This window comes from Schistocerca serialis, chromosome 2 (genome assembly GCF_023864345.2).
Source record: "Schistocerca serialis cubense isolate TAMUIC-IGC-003099 chromosome 2, iqSchSeri2.2, whole genome shotgun sequence".
In the NCBI taxonomy this organism is placed as follows: Eukaryota; Metazoa; Arthropoda; class Insecta; order Orthoptera; family Acrididae; genus Schistocerca; species Schistocerca serialis.
Window position 1 is genome coordinate 878,636,183 of NC_064639.1, and position 16,057 is coordinate 878,652,239.

At 42.6% G+C, this 16,057-nt stretch overlaps 1 protein-coding gene across 1 annotated transcript in view; it reads left to right on the forward strand.

The window, feature by feature from the left end:
* Positions 1 to 16,057, forward strand: part of LOC126458207 (uncharacterized) — a 72,646-nt gene that overhangs the window by 55,229 nt on the left and 1,360 nt on the right. Inside the window, exons 6-7 of the mRNA XM_050095102.1 lie at positions 3,680 to 3,811; positions 4,065 to 4,118. Coding sequence (XP_049951059.1) covers positions 3,680 to 3,811; positions 4,065 to 4,118 — 186 coding nt within the window. The remainder of the gene's footprint in view (positions 1 to 3,679; positions 3,812 to 4,064; positions 4,119 to 16,057) is intronic.

A 16,057-nucleotide genomic window follows, 5' to 3' on the forward strand; every position in this document is an offset into this window, starting at 1 on the left:
CAGAGATATCTTGTGTTCCTGGCACAGGCAGATTTCTTTCCAAATGCAGTTTATATTTTTCCATTGCAGCATTTGTTTTCAGTCTATACTCCAATTTTCGTTTTTTGATTTTGATCTCTTACATTTTCAGTTTCCTTTTGCATATGCAGAATACATTAACTGCTCTTAAAGAAATAATCTCCTTTACAGGGAATGGTTTAAGCCCGTTTGGCGACCAAAGGAATTGAGAGGAACGTCACCATAGAGAATATAAAATCCTCACTTGCAACAGCTAGAGACTATTTTCCGAGTAAGGAGACGTATTTTAACACCGAAAACACATTAAGCAAAAAAAGCTAAAGGACCAAGAAGGGGAGGAGGATAAGAAATGAAAATTCACAAATTAAAAGAGTATATGATGTTATTTCAGTGATAAATGATCGAGTTAAATTTGCAAATGACTAGGCAACATGAGTCAGCTGCTGCTATGACGTTGCGCACGCTTCTGAGGCATGCAGCGATTTGATTCGGTAAAGCTTACGTAAAGCCGTTGTATTCTCTTCTGTGGCAAGCTGGCCCACAAGTAAACTGGTAATTGATGTCCTGTATACTGGCCCTGGGATGTACTTTACGTCCAAGCTGCTTCCACGCACGTTCTATCGGGGACAGACATAGGGGTTTTGCAGGCTAAGTGAATACCTCATCACCTTGAATACAGTTCATAGAAACTCGGTTTATCTGTGGACGAGCATACTACTGTTGAAAAGTAATATTGTGCGAGAGATAAGAAAAGAGGACAGAGGATGTGCACCATGGACATGCCGCCAGAGTTACTTCAGTCAGTGCAACCAAAACCTGAAGCTAGATCCAGTGGCTCCTCATAACGTGACGCCAGGAGTAATATTGCTGTACCCCTCTAAAGTATCAGAGAAATGGGGCCCTCTCCGCATATCGCCGTCATACTCACCTCATATTCACCGGCTGTGGTTGTCAGGTGTAGTACAGAACCGCGATTCATCACTAAACGCAGTGTGATGCCATTCATCAGCTGTCTGTTTTTCCTAGTCATGGCACAACTGTGATAGCAGCCGTTTGTGTTGTGGTGTTAACAGAAGCTTACGCATCATATGCTAATTCCGTAATCCAGCTGTGGCTGGTTTCCGATCAGTAATGTGGAATGACACATGAAGTTGCAGGAAGTCCATTACATGTCCTCGGTTGTCACGTGCGGGTGTGAACTGGCTACAATGTGCTTGGGTGCACAATACGAAGAACCTTCCTTGTAGTGATCTGACATGATCGACCAGAACGTGTTCTCACGTCTCCATGTACTCCAGCATTGCGCCACTGTTGCAACTGAATGCCCCACAAATCAGTATATTGAACGATGTGACCAGTTGGCCAGGTAGAGGTCCCGAATAAAGCCTCTTTCCAACTGTGCCACGTGCAGATAACGCCGTCTCACACGACCACGCTACATCTCCGTATTGTCCACAGTGATCACTTAACATTTGATGGTGTTTACGCCCCTTATATACCCAATAAATCCCGGTAACAGGTCAAAATGCCAACAAAAAGAATCCGCTGTGCTGGAAGTATTACGTGTCACAAAGAACTGCATCATATTTATTTATTTACTCTCCACCCTAAGTTTTGTGCGTGAACAAAATTACCTTGATGTTCTACCGTGTCTTCTGGTTGCTTCACATTTTTGAGAGGCAGTATACACGCTAAGACAAAAAATAAGAAAGAAAAGGATTGCACCACAAAGGAATTATCCGAATGGATCCGGAATCGGTAGATGTGAGGTACACGTACAGACAAACAAGTGGTTACTGTTCCAGGCAAACTGGGTGATTTATTATATAGAAAGAGCGCCACAAATTGAGCAAGTCAATAACCGAATTGTCCACCTCTGGCCCTTATGCGAATAGTTATTCGTCTTGGCACTGATTGATAGAGATGTTAGATGTCCTGAGAGATATCGTGCCAAATTCTGTCCCACTGAACCGGTACATCATCACAATAACGAGCCGACTGGATGCCCTTCCCATAGAGCTCCATACGTTCTCAACTGGGGAGGGATCCGGCGACTACGATAGCCAAGGTAGGACTTGGCAAACACGAAAGGAAGCAGTAGAACCTCTCCCCTGTGCGGGCGGGCGTTATGTTGCTTCAGAGTAAGTCCAGGATAGCTTTCCATGAAACTGAAAAAAAAACGAGGCGTAGAATATATGTCGCAAGGGTGTCGCTGATGACAACCAAAGAGTATTGCTATGAAATAAAATGGTTTCCCAGACCATCAGTCCTGGTTGTCGGGCCGTACAGCGGGATACAGTGAGGCCGGTATCCCACCGCTGTCTGGGGCGCCTCTAGATGCGTCTTTGCTGGTCATCGGGGCTCAGTTCGGAGCGTGACTCATCACTGAAGATAATTCTAACCCAGTCGATGAGATTCAGGCCGAGTGTGCCGACAACACCACAGAAGGGCTTGTTAATGAGCAGACATCAACGACAGTCGGCGCAGCGGACGCCATGAGATCAGCACCCTTCTCGTGAGGAGCCTGTTGATGGTCCCTGTGGTCACTTCGGCACCAGTTCCACATCATATCGATGATACCGCTGAAACCGGGGCTCTGAATGCCTCTCTGGCGACTGCTCAGTCCTCACGTTGTGTCGTGTCTCTAGGTTGACCGCTTCTTTCTTGACGATGTGTTAGGTCATGGGTCACCTGTTCCTGCCAACATGGTCGAATAGTAGCGTGGCTCGTATTGAAACGTCGAGCGTTTCGCCGATCACCCCAACCAGCTTCTTTTAGCCCAACTACATATCTTCACTGAAATGCTGACATCTGCGTGTATTGTTCACGCGCTTGTCTGTGCCATAGTCATTGTCAAACTGAGTACACGAAATTAAATTCACGAATATTTTATGCCCTGGTACTGACATGTCCCCTGTGTACTATCCTTGCCACCTGTGCAGTGAATTTGCGCTGCAGGTCAACAAATTCATCCATCGACCGCCAAAGTTTACAATTTTGAATTTTCCGTCGATACATCTATATCAATTTGCGACCGATTTGCATAGCTCCTCCATGACACGTTTTCTTTGTCTCAGAGTGTATATTTACGTGTTAGGAAGTACATTCTGAATATATTTGTTTGCAGTGTAGCCTCATGTGGACGGTAAACATGACAAATGAATGCTTGTATCAAGGCAAGAACATAGCAGTTTAAAATGACCTGTTACACAGGAATGCTGAAGATTAGATTTGTCGACAGGACAACCAGCAAATGAACAGTTACTGAATCATTCCAGGAGGAAAAGAGTTACATGGAACAAAGTGAACGGATAAGTTGATTGGACAAATCCTGGAGCATCAATAAATAGTTGATTTGGTAATGGAAGGAAGTGTGAAGAACGGGCTTGTGGGTGGGGAGTTTGGAAGGGAGATATGATTGAAAGACAAGGATGCTGCAAGAGCATTCAAGGTGATATATAGATTACAGTAGTTACGTGGGCATGGACAGACTTGGGCACTTTAGACGTGTTTGCAGAGCTAAACTGAGCCAGTGTTTAGACTGTAGAGAACAAGAAGCAACAGCCCAAGAAGCAGCAGTGACGCATCCGTGTAGTTGATAGAAGTATTTAGTGTATGCACGTACTGCTGTCGTTAAATACTGACTACACTTACGTTACAGGAACGCTGAAAGGGCCGTGGTGCAGCAGACCCAGCTGCAGGTATCGTCTGACGTGGCCCATTTCACAGCTACGTACGTGTGCGCCACTGTACAGTGAAGAAAACAAGTGCTGTACTTACGAGTTCCACTGCCGTAAGTAGCACCAAATTAACTTGTGTCAATTTCCAGTTGTAGCTTTTTATTTATAGAAGAAAAAAACTTCACGTCTTTCGGTGTAATAAATGCATGTTTTAAACGTCAGCAAATTCAGTTTCGGTTGTGTCTACAACATGAAGAATTATCACAGTCACTCTGCAAATGTCTTTACATGTCAACTGACCTGTAATACATCGTTCCTTAGACAATACGGTATAGAATTTATTGGTGTACTTTATTCTTTCCGCAGCTTCCGCTGAAGATTTTGTAGTAAGGCGTTCTGAGTCATCAACGGCGAACGAAGGTCAGTCTCTACAGCATTTAATTTAAAGCTTTTAGGAAATCAGACATAACAATGATTATAAAAATACTGCCTTAGTTCCATTGTTATTTACGGCTACAAAAACCATTAATTAACTGTTTCATGCAGCATCCGTTTTTGTCGGTTGAAAAATTATTAGTAAGTTTTTTTCGATAAATATCAATGACGATCGCCAGCGGACTGATTGAAACTGGGTGAAAGATAAGTTTATCAAAATTTTTGACATGATTCACAGTAACATAAATACAACATTAAAAAGTGTGGTTGGTGGAAGTTGTTTTCTCAGTGATATGTATTACCAAAACAGCCTTGGTGTTCGGATGCCGGCATGGATTAAGTAACACAAAAAGTTACCATTGCACAAAAGGTAAAAAGTTATCATTGCACAAAACAAAGCTACTTGTAATTGTCGGCGTCTTCAAACAAATATCTAGAACGGTAGTAGTATACAAAATAACAATGGCGTAAGTAAGATTTTGGGGAACCCACTGCAAATAAATTTTGTGGGCCTTATTTACTACAAAAATTAAAGAACAAATCGAAAAAACTCTTCATTCAGACGCCATAATTCAAGGGAAGAGGGAAATAAACTCACTTATCGATACATTATTTGTAGAACGAACAAAGTCTTCAGTGTTGTGAAATGAGGCTTCATGTTAAAACATACACATCTTTCCCATTCTCCTACCATAGCGCTCAAAAACATTTTCACAACGGCATCAAAGTAAATAGAGCAGGTTTCAAGATCAACGCTTAGAATTGCTAAAGCACTTAATCTGGACTCGGACACTGAAATGATGTCTCTGCCATGGCGGATATAACTGGCAGAGTCAAGAACAGCTGTCGGGCTGTGCAAACATCAGGGCTAAACTGCTTGCTGGAAATGTACCTGCAAGAGCCAAAAATTTTACAAGCTCTTTAACTGACAACACGTGTCCTTTCTTTTCAAATTCTTTCGACATAAGAGTTTCTAAGCTAAAAGGTTCACGTGAAATCGTATTAGTACTTTCTAATCACTTTTTTCACTCTTTCCTGGATATCTTCATTTTTTAATTTAAAAAGATGAACAGGACGTAAGAAAGAAAAATAATCATTAGCATTCTTTAGGGTGATAAAGTATTTAACATATGATCATTGAAAACTGGCACTTGAAAAGACTTTAGTTTATTCAAAACTCAAGATCTGCGGAAAACTGGTCCAAAAATTTCTACACTTTAGGTCAGCTTTGTGTCAATGCTACAAACATTCACTAGTACTTTCGTTTCTTCGGCTACAAGTTTAAAATTATATCATAAGGTGAGTAGTTTTATTTAGTCTGAAGGATCTGAGAGGTAATATCTGTATCATTATTTGGGTACTACGGTAGTTGGGAAGGTAGGTTAATGTTTTCCAAAGCTCACCTTAAAATACAGAGGCAGGACAATGCCAGATGTTTCCAATTTTTTATAAGATTAGACACTACTTCCCTCTCTGCTTTCTTCTTGGTGTTTATAATGAGACAAGATAGGCACAACAAAATTTTTATGAAACTCCTGTTTTATTGATAACAAAGAATCACATCTGGAAGGCCATCTGGCTGGGCACAGTTTCTTCACAGCCGTTGTAACTCGTCTGTCATTTGCTACAGTTCCATTTACTTGTTGACGTCGAAACAGTGAAGGAGTAAAGAAAACATAAATGCATTGTATTTTCTCATGAAACTGTTGCAGTTCCGCTGTATTCACGACAGTTAAGTTAGCACCAGATTAAGCTTTTCTGTTGAACAATATGTAAACTCAGGATTTGTAGTTATATTTTTGACCGTAAAGCACTTACCACTCATAGACACAGCACCATCTTATCCTTGATCTATACATCTACCCAGTTGTATTTTCATCGTCTCTAAATCAGTTATTATTTATTTTGCAAAACTCTCAGCATTATACCCCTTACTTTACGAAACCCTGAAAACGATTCATTTATTTCAAAGTCCGGGTGTATCTAGTTCGTTTAAATCTAAGGGCAAATATCTTACATCACTTCCGTGACAAATGAGGGATTGAGTCTACAAGAGAACAGAGTGGCTGTTGTTTAATTTCACCGATGATCCGCTCTAAAACACAACCATTCAGCAGTTATATTCTCTCGTTCTCAATTTGTGGGTTGAAAACTTTGTTTTAGCTTTTTTTTTCATTTGAAAGATATGTCATCAGAGCAGGATCATATCTAGAGCGATGACCTATTATAATTAAAAAGTTGCCACTATATTCCCTATGGCATATTCATGAGATCACCGAAACAATTCGTCACGTAGCTGATGTTCTCGTTAGATACGGTATTCTAGAAATACGAGGGCAGTTCAATAAGTAATGCAACACATTTTTCTTCTCGGCCAATTTTGGTTGAAAAAACAGGAAATTTCTTGTGGAATATTTTCAAACATTCCCGCTTCGTCTCGTATAGTTTCATTGACTTCCGACAGGTGGCAGCGCTGTACGGAGCTGTTAAAATGGCGTCTGTAACGGATGTGCGTTGCAAACAACGGGCAGTGATCGAGTTTCTTTTGGCGGAAAACCAGGGCATCTCAGATATTCATAGGCGCTTGCAGAATGTCTACGGTGATCTGGCAGTGGACAAAAGCACGGTGAGTCGTTGGGCAAAGCGTGTGTCATCATTGCCGCAAGGTCAAGCAAGACTGTCTGGTCTCCCGCATGCGGGCCGGCCGTGCACAGCTGTGACTCCTGCAATGGCGGAGCGTGCGAACACACTCGTTCGAGATGATCGACGGATCACCATCAAACAACTCAGTGCTCAACTTGACATCTCTGTTGGTAGTGCTGTCACAGTTGTTCACCAGTTGGGATATTCAAAGGTTTGTTCCCGCTGGGTCCCTCGTTGTCTCACCGAACACCATAAAGAGCAAAGGAGAACCATCTGTGCGGAATTGCTTGCTCGTCATGTGGCTGAGACTGACAATTTCTTGTCAAAGATTGTTACAGGCGATGAAACATGGGTTCATCACTTCGAACCTGAAACAAAACGGCAATCAATGGAGTGGCGCCACACCCACTCCCCTACCAAGAAAAAGTTTAAAGTCATACCCTCAGCCGGTAAAGTCATGGTTACAGTCTTCTGGGACGCTGAAGGGGTTATTCTGTTCGATGTCCTTCCCCATGGTCAAACGATCAACTCTGAAGTGTATTGTGCTACTTTTCAGAAATTGAAGAAACGACTTCAGCGTGTTCGTAGGCACAAAAATCTGAACGAATTTCTCCTTCTTCATGACAACGTAAGACCTCACACAAGTCTTCGCACCCGAGAGGAGCTCTCAAAACTTCAGTGGACTGTTCTTCCTCATGCACCCTACAGCCCCGATCTCGCACCGTCGGATTTCCATATGTTTGGCCCAATGAAGGACGCAATTTGTGGGAGGCACTACGCGGATGATGAAGAAGTTATTGATGCAGTACGACGTTGGCTCCGACATCTACCAGTGGAATGGTACCGTGCAGGCATACTGGCCCTCATTTCAAGGTGGCGTAAGGCCGTAGCATTGGATGGAGATTACGTTGAAAAATAGTGTTGTGTAGCTAAAAGATTTGGGAATAACCAGGTGTATTTCAATGCTGAATAAAACAACCAGTGTTTCAGAAAAAAAATGTGTTGCATTACTTATTGAACTGCCCTCGTAATGGCTTCCGTTTCATCACACCTATTACACAAATCTGTGTTAATGGTTTTGCCACGTTTCCACATGCTGTAAGTAATACACACATTTAAATGTGTAGCGAAAGTTTTTTCATACTTTTATCTTCTTGCTTAGACCTTGCCAGTCGTCAAAGTGTCCATGACGCCATTTTTTTCTTCATTTCCGAGTAATCAGCAGGCTACACAATTAAGGGGCATTTAAAGTAGGGGAATAGCGTAGCCAAATTTGTTCCATTTCCTGAGCAGTTTTAGTGTCCCCTATGAAACTGCAAAAGTCAGAATCTTTCCCAGTTTCGATTTTGCAACTATATTGACTTCCATTTTCAACTGTAAATCGACAAACTTTTTCCAAATTTCAATCTCGTTACTAATTTTAGTACATGTCTGTTCTTGAGGTGTAGCTGATCACTGGAAGACTATATGTACTTTCAGTATCTTTTTGGCTACTTCGTCTCAGCAGGCTATTTACTTTCTCTTTCGCACACCACCTAAATATAGCCTATTCCTTGACATTGTGAACTTAACTAATGCAAAAGTTTAAGAACAGTCAGTACAATAAAAAGTACCAACACGTTTTACATTAATGCAGAGAAAATAATTGCATTAGTCAGACAACTTACATACACAACTTTAAAGTAAGAGTCACTTTCTATTAGCAATTTACTTGCCCTTTAAGACTGTGGCTGTCACAGAAATACGAATAAACGTATGGGATTGTTAGTAGGGGCGTCTATTGTTGTCATCGAGAGTTAAAGGAAACAAAATGAAGAACGCAGCGCGTTCTAGAGCGCCAGCTGGCGTTCCGGCCACTCGTGCAGAAAACTAGTTGAGTCCACGCAGGGTAAGGTGGCTGATGCGCAGTGACCAACTTGCGTCCAGTGCGCAGGGCGAGTTCATTCTTTTGTTCGGAACGGGAGGCCGACTGTGTCTGCCACCTTTCGGCTGGTCGATGACAAAATCGAGGCCACGCCCTGGAATATTTATCAGACGATTTCACAGGAACTATGAATTTCTGCGTTACTTACATCTTTATACGTCAGGCTCAGGATCATGTGCCTGTCATTTCATTAATGGTCAAAGTTTCTGTGATATTTACATGGAAGAAGACACCGCGCGAAATTCGAAAAAGTTTGCAATGAAAAATACCGTTCGCTATGATTTTGCGTTGGTGCGTATTACGTAATATGTTGCTGCGTATGAAATTTAGCTAAGATACTGAATTTTTTCATTGGACTTGGGTAGAGGTCCTTACCTGTCACCAATCTCGAGAAAATTGAGCTGATGTGACACGCTCATTTGCGATCGCGCCGCGCCAGCGATAAAGCAACAGTGAAATATTCTCAACATTCCTCATATTTCGTAAACGGTTTGACATATGGAAATGAGATTTTGGCAAATGATAGCACGCAAAGAGGAGAGTATTTTGCCATGTGGTTATTATGCAAAACTTTATTATCAACCATGTTATTCCACTGACTACAGATCTTTTCGGTGAAAGGTGATATTTAGGGGCTATAGATAGCTGGTGAAACGAGAAATTCTATAGGTTTGGAACGACATTAGCGAAGGCATTGCCCGTCTATTTTGTACTGAGGATGTACTTTTTAAAAATATGCTACTGACCTTACTTCTCGTCAGTTCCTCTCTCAATGAACTTCAGATACCACTGTTGCGGAATTCTCTCGCTGTTGCATGTGCACAACATATTAGTGAGGTGACATTGTGTAAACTCTGCTGTGTTTTGGAAATAGAGGCAAATTTTAACATGGAAATAAGAGAAATGTGTAGGTTTTACTCAAAATTCGTCACTCATGATACTTCTCTGAAAGTTAAAAATGGTTAACAAATGAAGGGGAAATGAATGGCTGCATTTTCAGAGGATTTCCTTTTAGATACTAACGAAAGAAGAGGTGACGGAACATCTTTCTGAATGGTCACCACGCATGTGCGCATGCAAGGGCTCCGTTTAATACACTCCTGGAAATGGAAAAAAGAACACATTGACACCGGTGTGTCAGACCCACCATACTTGCTCCTGACACTGCGAGAGGGCTGTACAAGCAATGATCACACGCACGGCGCAGCGGACACACCAGGAACCGCGGTGTTGGCCGTCGAATGGCGCTAGCTGCGCAGCATTTGTGCACCGCCGCCGTCAGTGTCAGCCAGTTTGCCGTGGCGTACGGGGCTCCATCGCAGTCTTTAACACTGGTAGCATGCCGCGACAGCGTGGACGTGAACCGTATGTGCAGTTGACGGACTTTGAGCGAGGGCGTATAGTGGGCATGCGGGAGGCCGGGTGGACGTACCGCCGAATTGCTCAACACGTGGGGCGTGAGGTCTCCACAGTACATCGATGTTGTCGCCAGTGGTCGGCGGAAGGTGCACGTGCCCGTCTCCATGAAGCTGGGCTACGGTCCCGCACACCGTTAGGCCGTCTTCCGCTCACGCCCCAACACCGTGCAGCCCGCCTCCAGTGGTGTCGCTACAGGCGTGAATGGAGGGACGAATGGAGACGTGTCGTCTTCAGCGATGAGAGTCGCTTCTACCTTGGTGCCAATGATGGTCGTATGCGTGTTTGGCGCCGTGCAGGTGAGCGCCACAATCAGGACTGCATACGACCGAGGCACACAGGGCCAACACCCGGCATCATGGTGTGGGGAGCGATCTCCTACACTGGCCGTACACCACTGGTGATCGTCGAGGGGACACTGAATAGTGCATGGTACATCCAAACCGTCATCGAACCCATCGTTCTACCATTCCTAGACCGGCAAGAGAACTTGCTGTTCCAACAGGACAATGCACGTCCGCATGTATCCCGTGCCACCCAACGTGCTCTAGAAGGTGTAAGTCAACTACCCTGGCCAGCAAGATCTCCGGATCTGTCCCCCATTGAGCATGTTTGGAACTGGATGAAGCGTCGTCTCACGCGGTCTGCACGTCCAGCACGAACGCTGGTCCAACTGAGGCGCCAGGTGGAAATGGCATGGCAAGCCGTTCCACAGGACTACATCCAGCATCTCTACGATCGTCTCCATGGGAGAACAGCAGCCTGCATTGCTGCGAAAGGTGGATATTCACTGTACTAGTGCCGACATTGTGCATGCTGTGTTGCCTGTGTCTATGTGCCTGTGGTTCTGTCAGTGTGATCATGTGATGTATCTGACCCCAGGAATGTGTCAATAAAGTTTCCCCTTCCTGGGACAATGAATTCACGGTGTTCTTATTTCAATTTCCAGGAGTGTATATACAAAAAATGTGAGCGTAGGCTTCAGTCCAGAACAGCATTTCCCCTACAGCGTCTGCTCGAAACCCCCACCACCATCGCTCTCCCCACACAGTCCCTGCCGGCTGCGAATCTACCGGCGACGGTATTTTGTGAAGACTCTGCTTGTGGAATCTGCGCGCTGTATGTAATGCCCGCCTCCCCCCCCCCCCCCCCGCCACCCCCTCCTCCTCCACCACTCTGAGGAGTCTGCGGGGCCGTTATTTACGTTCCTGAAGCCACAGCTGATAGTTATGGTTGTGTTGGATGACTTGTTACTATCGGAGATGCTAAGGAGACGGACAAAGTAAGTGCACTTCATACACTTAGACAGCCTACACGACAAAACCCACCAGGAGAACACAGGAAGTGCCACAACTCGATTTCCCAGAAACTTCGCGCAGTGGGAGAGGAGACAATATACATAGCAGTTCTTCACATCACAGTTAATATTTCAAATGCAAATAAAATAAAACAAATTAAAGTCTTTCCATATTCAAGAAATAATAAGGAAACATACTTATGCTCTAAAGAAAATGAAATAAACTGCAGTTACCTTTTAATATCAACACCGAAATACACTACACCAAAGATATGAATACTTAGTGTAACAAAGGAAAAGAAATGACGGAAAAGATATAAAAAAATTTACCTATCGCTATCGGCTATATTTCACAGTCTGTATCACCACATGTCAAATGTTTCAGTTCTCTTCTGTTACAGTTTTCTCACATTACCATACAAACCTGTACTCCATACGTACAGTCTCAGAACTTTCTTCCTCAAATTAAGGTCTATGTTTGAGGCTAGCAGACTTGCTTTAGCCAAGAATGCTCTTTTTGCCAGTGCTAGTCTACTTTTCATGTCCCCCTACTCAGTCCATCATCGGTTACTTTGCTACCCAGGCAGTGGAATTTCTTAACTTCGTCTACTTCGTGATCCAAATCCTGTTGGTAAGTTTCTCGCTGCTCTCATATCTGCTACTTCCCTTTTTTTATGTAGGCAGTTGACCATAAATGACGAAAAGTGTGAGATCATCCACATGAGTGCTAAAAGGAATTCGTTAAACTTCGGTTACACGATAAATCAGTTAAAGGCCGTAAATTCAACTGCATACCTAGGAATTATAATTACGAACAACTTAAATTGGAGGGAACACATAGAAAATGTTATGGGGAAGCCTAACCAAATACTGGGTTTTATTGGCATCACACTTCGAAATTGTAATAGATCTATTAAGGAGACTGCTTACACCACGCTTGTTCGTCCTCTTTTAGAATACTGCTGCGCTGTGTGGGATCCTTACCAGATAGAACTGACAGAGTACATCGAAAATATTCAAAGAAGAGCAGCACTATTTGTGTTATGGTGAAATGTGGGAGAGAGTCTCACTGAAATGATACAGGATTTGGGCTGGACATCATTAAAAGAAATGCGTTTTTCGTTGCGACGGAATCTTCTCACGAAATTCCAGTCACCAACTTTCTCCTCCGAATGCGAAAATATTTTGTTGACACCTACACAGGGAGGAACGATCACCACGATAAAATAAGGGAAATCAGAGCTCGTACGGAAAGATATAGGTGTTCGTTTTTTCCCTGCGCTATACGATTGGAATAATAGAGAATGGTGAAGGTGGTTCGATGAACCCTCTGCCAGGCACATAAATGTGATTTGCAGAGTATCCATGTAGATGTAGATGTTCTCCTTACATTCGTCTTTCTTCTATTCACTCTCAGTCCCTATTTTGTACTCATTCCGTTCAGCAGATCCTGTAATTCTTCTTCACTTTCACTGAGGACAGCAATGTCATCAGCTAATCTTATCATTGATATCCTTTCACTCTGAATTTTAATTCCACTCTTGAACCCTTCTTTTATTTTCGTCATTGTGTCTTCGATGTGTAGATTGAACAGTAGGGGCGAAAGATTATATTCCAGTCATACACCTTTTTAATCCGAACACATAGTTCTTGATCTTACATTGTTATAGTTATCTCTTGGCTCTAGTACATATTGTACATTACCCGTCTTTCCATATAGCTTACCCTTGTTTTTTCATAATTTCGAACATCTTGCACCATTTTACATTATCGAACACTTTTTCCTAGTCGACAAGTCGTATGAACGTGCCTTGATTTTTCTTCAGTCTTGCCTCCATTTTTGATCCCAACGTCAGAATTGCCTCCCTGTTGCTTTTACCGTTCCTAAAGTCAGATTGATGGTCATATAACAAAACCTTAACTTCCTTTTCCATTTCTTCTGCATGTCATTCTTGCCAGCAACTTGGATGTGAGCTGTTATGCTGATTTTCGATAGTTCTTGCACTTGTCGGCTTTTTCTATCTTCGGAATTATGTAGATCAAGCTTTTCTTAAATCTGATGGTCCATCACCAATCTGATACGTTCTACACACCAACGTGATTAGTCGTTCTGTAGCCACTTTCCCCAGTTATTTTACAAATTCCAGTGGAATCTTATCCATCCCTTCTGCCTATTTCATCTCAAGTCTTTCAACGTTTTTTTAGTTTCTGATTCTTATACTGGATCCCTCATCCCTTCCCTGTCGACACCTGACTCTTCTATCACACCAGACAAATCTTCCCCACATAGTCGTTCAATGTACTCTTTCCACCTATCCGCTCTCTCCTCTGCATTTAGCATTGAAATTCCCGTTTCACTCTTTCTGTTACCACCACTTTCTTTTAATTTCACCGTCAGGCAGCAATTTCACCTTAGCTTCCATGTAGTTCCTATTTATTTCATCCTGAATTTTCCTCTTTCACCGATCAACTGAAGTTCGTCTTCTGTTACCCAATGTTTCTTAGCTAATATCTTCCTTGTACCTGTGTTTTTCTTTCCAACTATTTCCCTATTTAGACATCTCCATTACGCTTAAACTGAACTGCCTGCTGAGCTAATCTTTATCGCAGTATCTTTAGCCTCACAGAATTAAAAGATGGTGTCTTCATTCCTTAATACTCCTGTATCGCACCTGCTTGTGCATTGACTCTTCATGACTAGTCTCTTGAACTACAGACTACTCTTCATCCTTATTAAATTGTGATCTTAGCTCATGGTTTCGCCTTATAATCGAATGTCTGATTTCGGAATCTCTGCCTGACCGTGATGTAATCTAACTAGAATCACTCCTTATCTCCCGGCCTTTTGCAGTATTCTAATCCCCATGGATATTAGACTTTCATCTCCTTTTACGTACTGAATTACACGTCTGCTATCTTCATATGCTTTCCGTATCTCTTCATCTTCTGCTTACGACGTCAGCATGTATACCTGACGTAGTGTTGCCGTTGTTGGTTTTCTGTTGTTGATGATGGGAAGAAACACTGAACTGTTCAGAATAACTGATTCACCCCAATCTTGCTATTCATAACGAATCCTACTCCTTTTATACCATTTTCTGCTACAGTTGATATTACCCTATACTCTTCTGACTGACTCTCACTGTATCTATATTGAGGTTTAGCATTTCTCTTTTCAGATTTTCTATTTTCCCTACGACGTTCAAACATATTACATACCTCGTCCTGATTCGTAGAATGTTACCCTTGCGTTGGCTATTCAGTCTTTTTTCTCATGTGCACCTCAACAATGGCTGTTCCCTCCTTGAGATCTGGATAGCTGACTAGTATGGTGAGATGCCAGTGGAGAGATCATCATGACAATTTTTCAGTTACAGACCACATGTCTTGTGGATGTACATTATGTGTCTTCCCTTCAGTGGTTTCGATTGCCTTTTGCACCCAAGGCCAAGGGAGTGCCCTGAATCTCTGTCTGCTCCTCCGCCCTTTTTGCCTCTTTGACAAGGCCTTTGGTAGAACGAGGATAACTTTTTATGCCTAAGTCTTCGGCTGCCATTGCTGATTTACGTTCAAAATTTAGGCAGTGGCGAGGTTCAAGTTTCAGACCGAGGATGATTCCTGCTGAAAGGAGCAGCTGCCGAAGCTTCAATCGTGGACACGAGTGTCAGTTTTTGGGCCAGACACCGATTTTCTGTAAGTCGCTCTGCCTGTGGTAAAGTGATTCCACTAGTGTCACCTCCCAGCGGAAAACTGCACCGCCTGTGACCAGCTCCCTAGGGCCGTGTACGTTACCCGACAGGTGATTTTCATTTGACTCAAAAATGTCTGTGGCACTGCGAGGAGAAAGTACTGAGCTGAATCAGGAAAAGAAAGACGTTGCCAGCAGTTGGGAACGCAACGTCAGGAGGAAGAAACTCTACTGTTCGACCAAGGCCTCTTAGCCCGGAGGTTTTAATTAACTGAAAATGAGTAAAAGTTTGAAGTTTGCAGACGACACTTGTCGTTCAGAAAAATGTGATCGTTGGGATTAAATGAGGAAAACTAACGAACGAAAATCGATAAAAGGAAGAAACTACCGATTGAAAATCGACATCAAGGAAACAAAAGAAATAAGGCTTCGAGGAAATGGGAAGGCAAGGATAATACTGAATGAAGATACATTATAAGATGTGCAAATATTTTAACACATAGGACGCAAAACAGACGCTAATATTAAGAAAGGGACATGCACGGAGAAAGAAACATTTTGTAATAAAAGGAGAGATTTCTACAGAAATATCCATAAGTATTTGAGAAAGATCTTTCTATAACTTAAAACGCCCCAGACCTACCACAATCTTTATTTTTGTTCCAGATGCATATCAATCTTTATGACGTTCAGTGGATTTAACATTTATTCTCATGTCCTGCAAAAATATGCGATTCCTCTCATCTGATTATAGCTTATAATGCAAACGTCATTATTAATACTGCAATTTTCTCCTACGCTGCCAATAAAGTTGAGAGACTAACCTATGATTAGCTGAGAGGAAATGGAGATTTCGGGGCGAACAAACAAATAACTATTAAATACACAAATTCCCTAACACAAATGGTGAAGTACACCTAAAACATAAAACATATAGGATGCACCGATAAAAATGC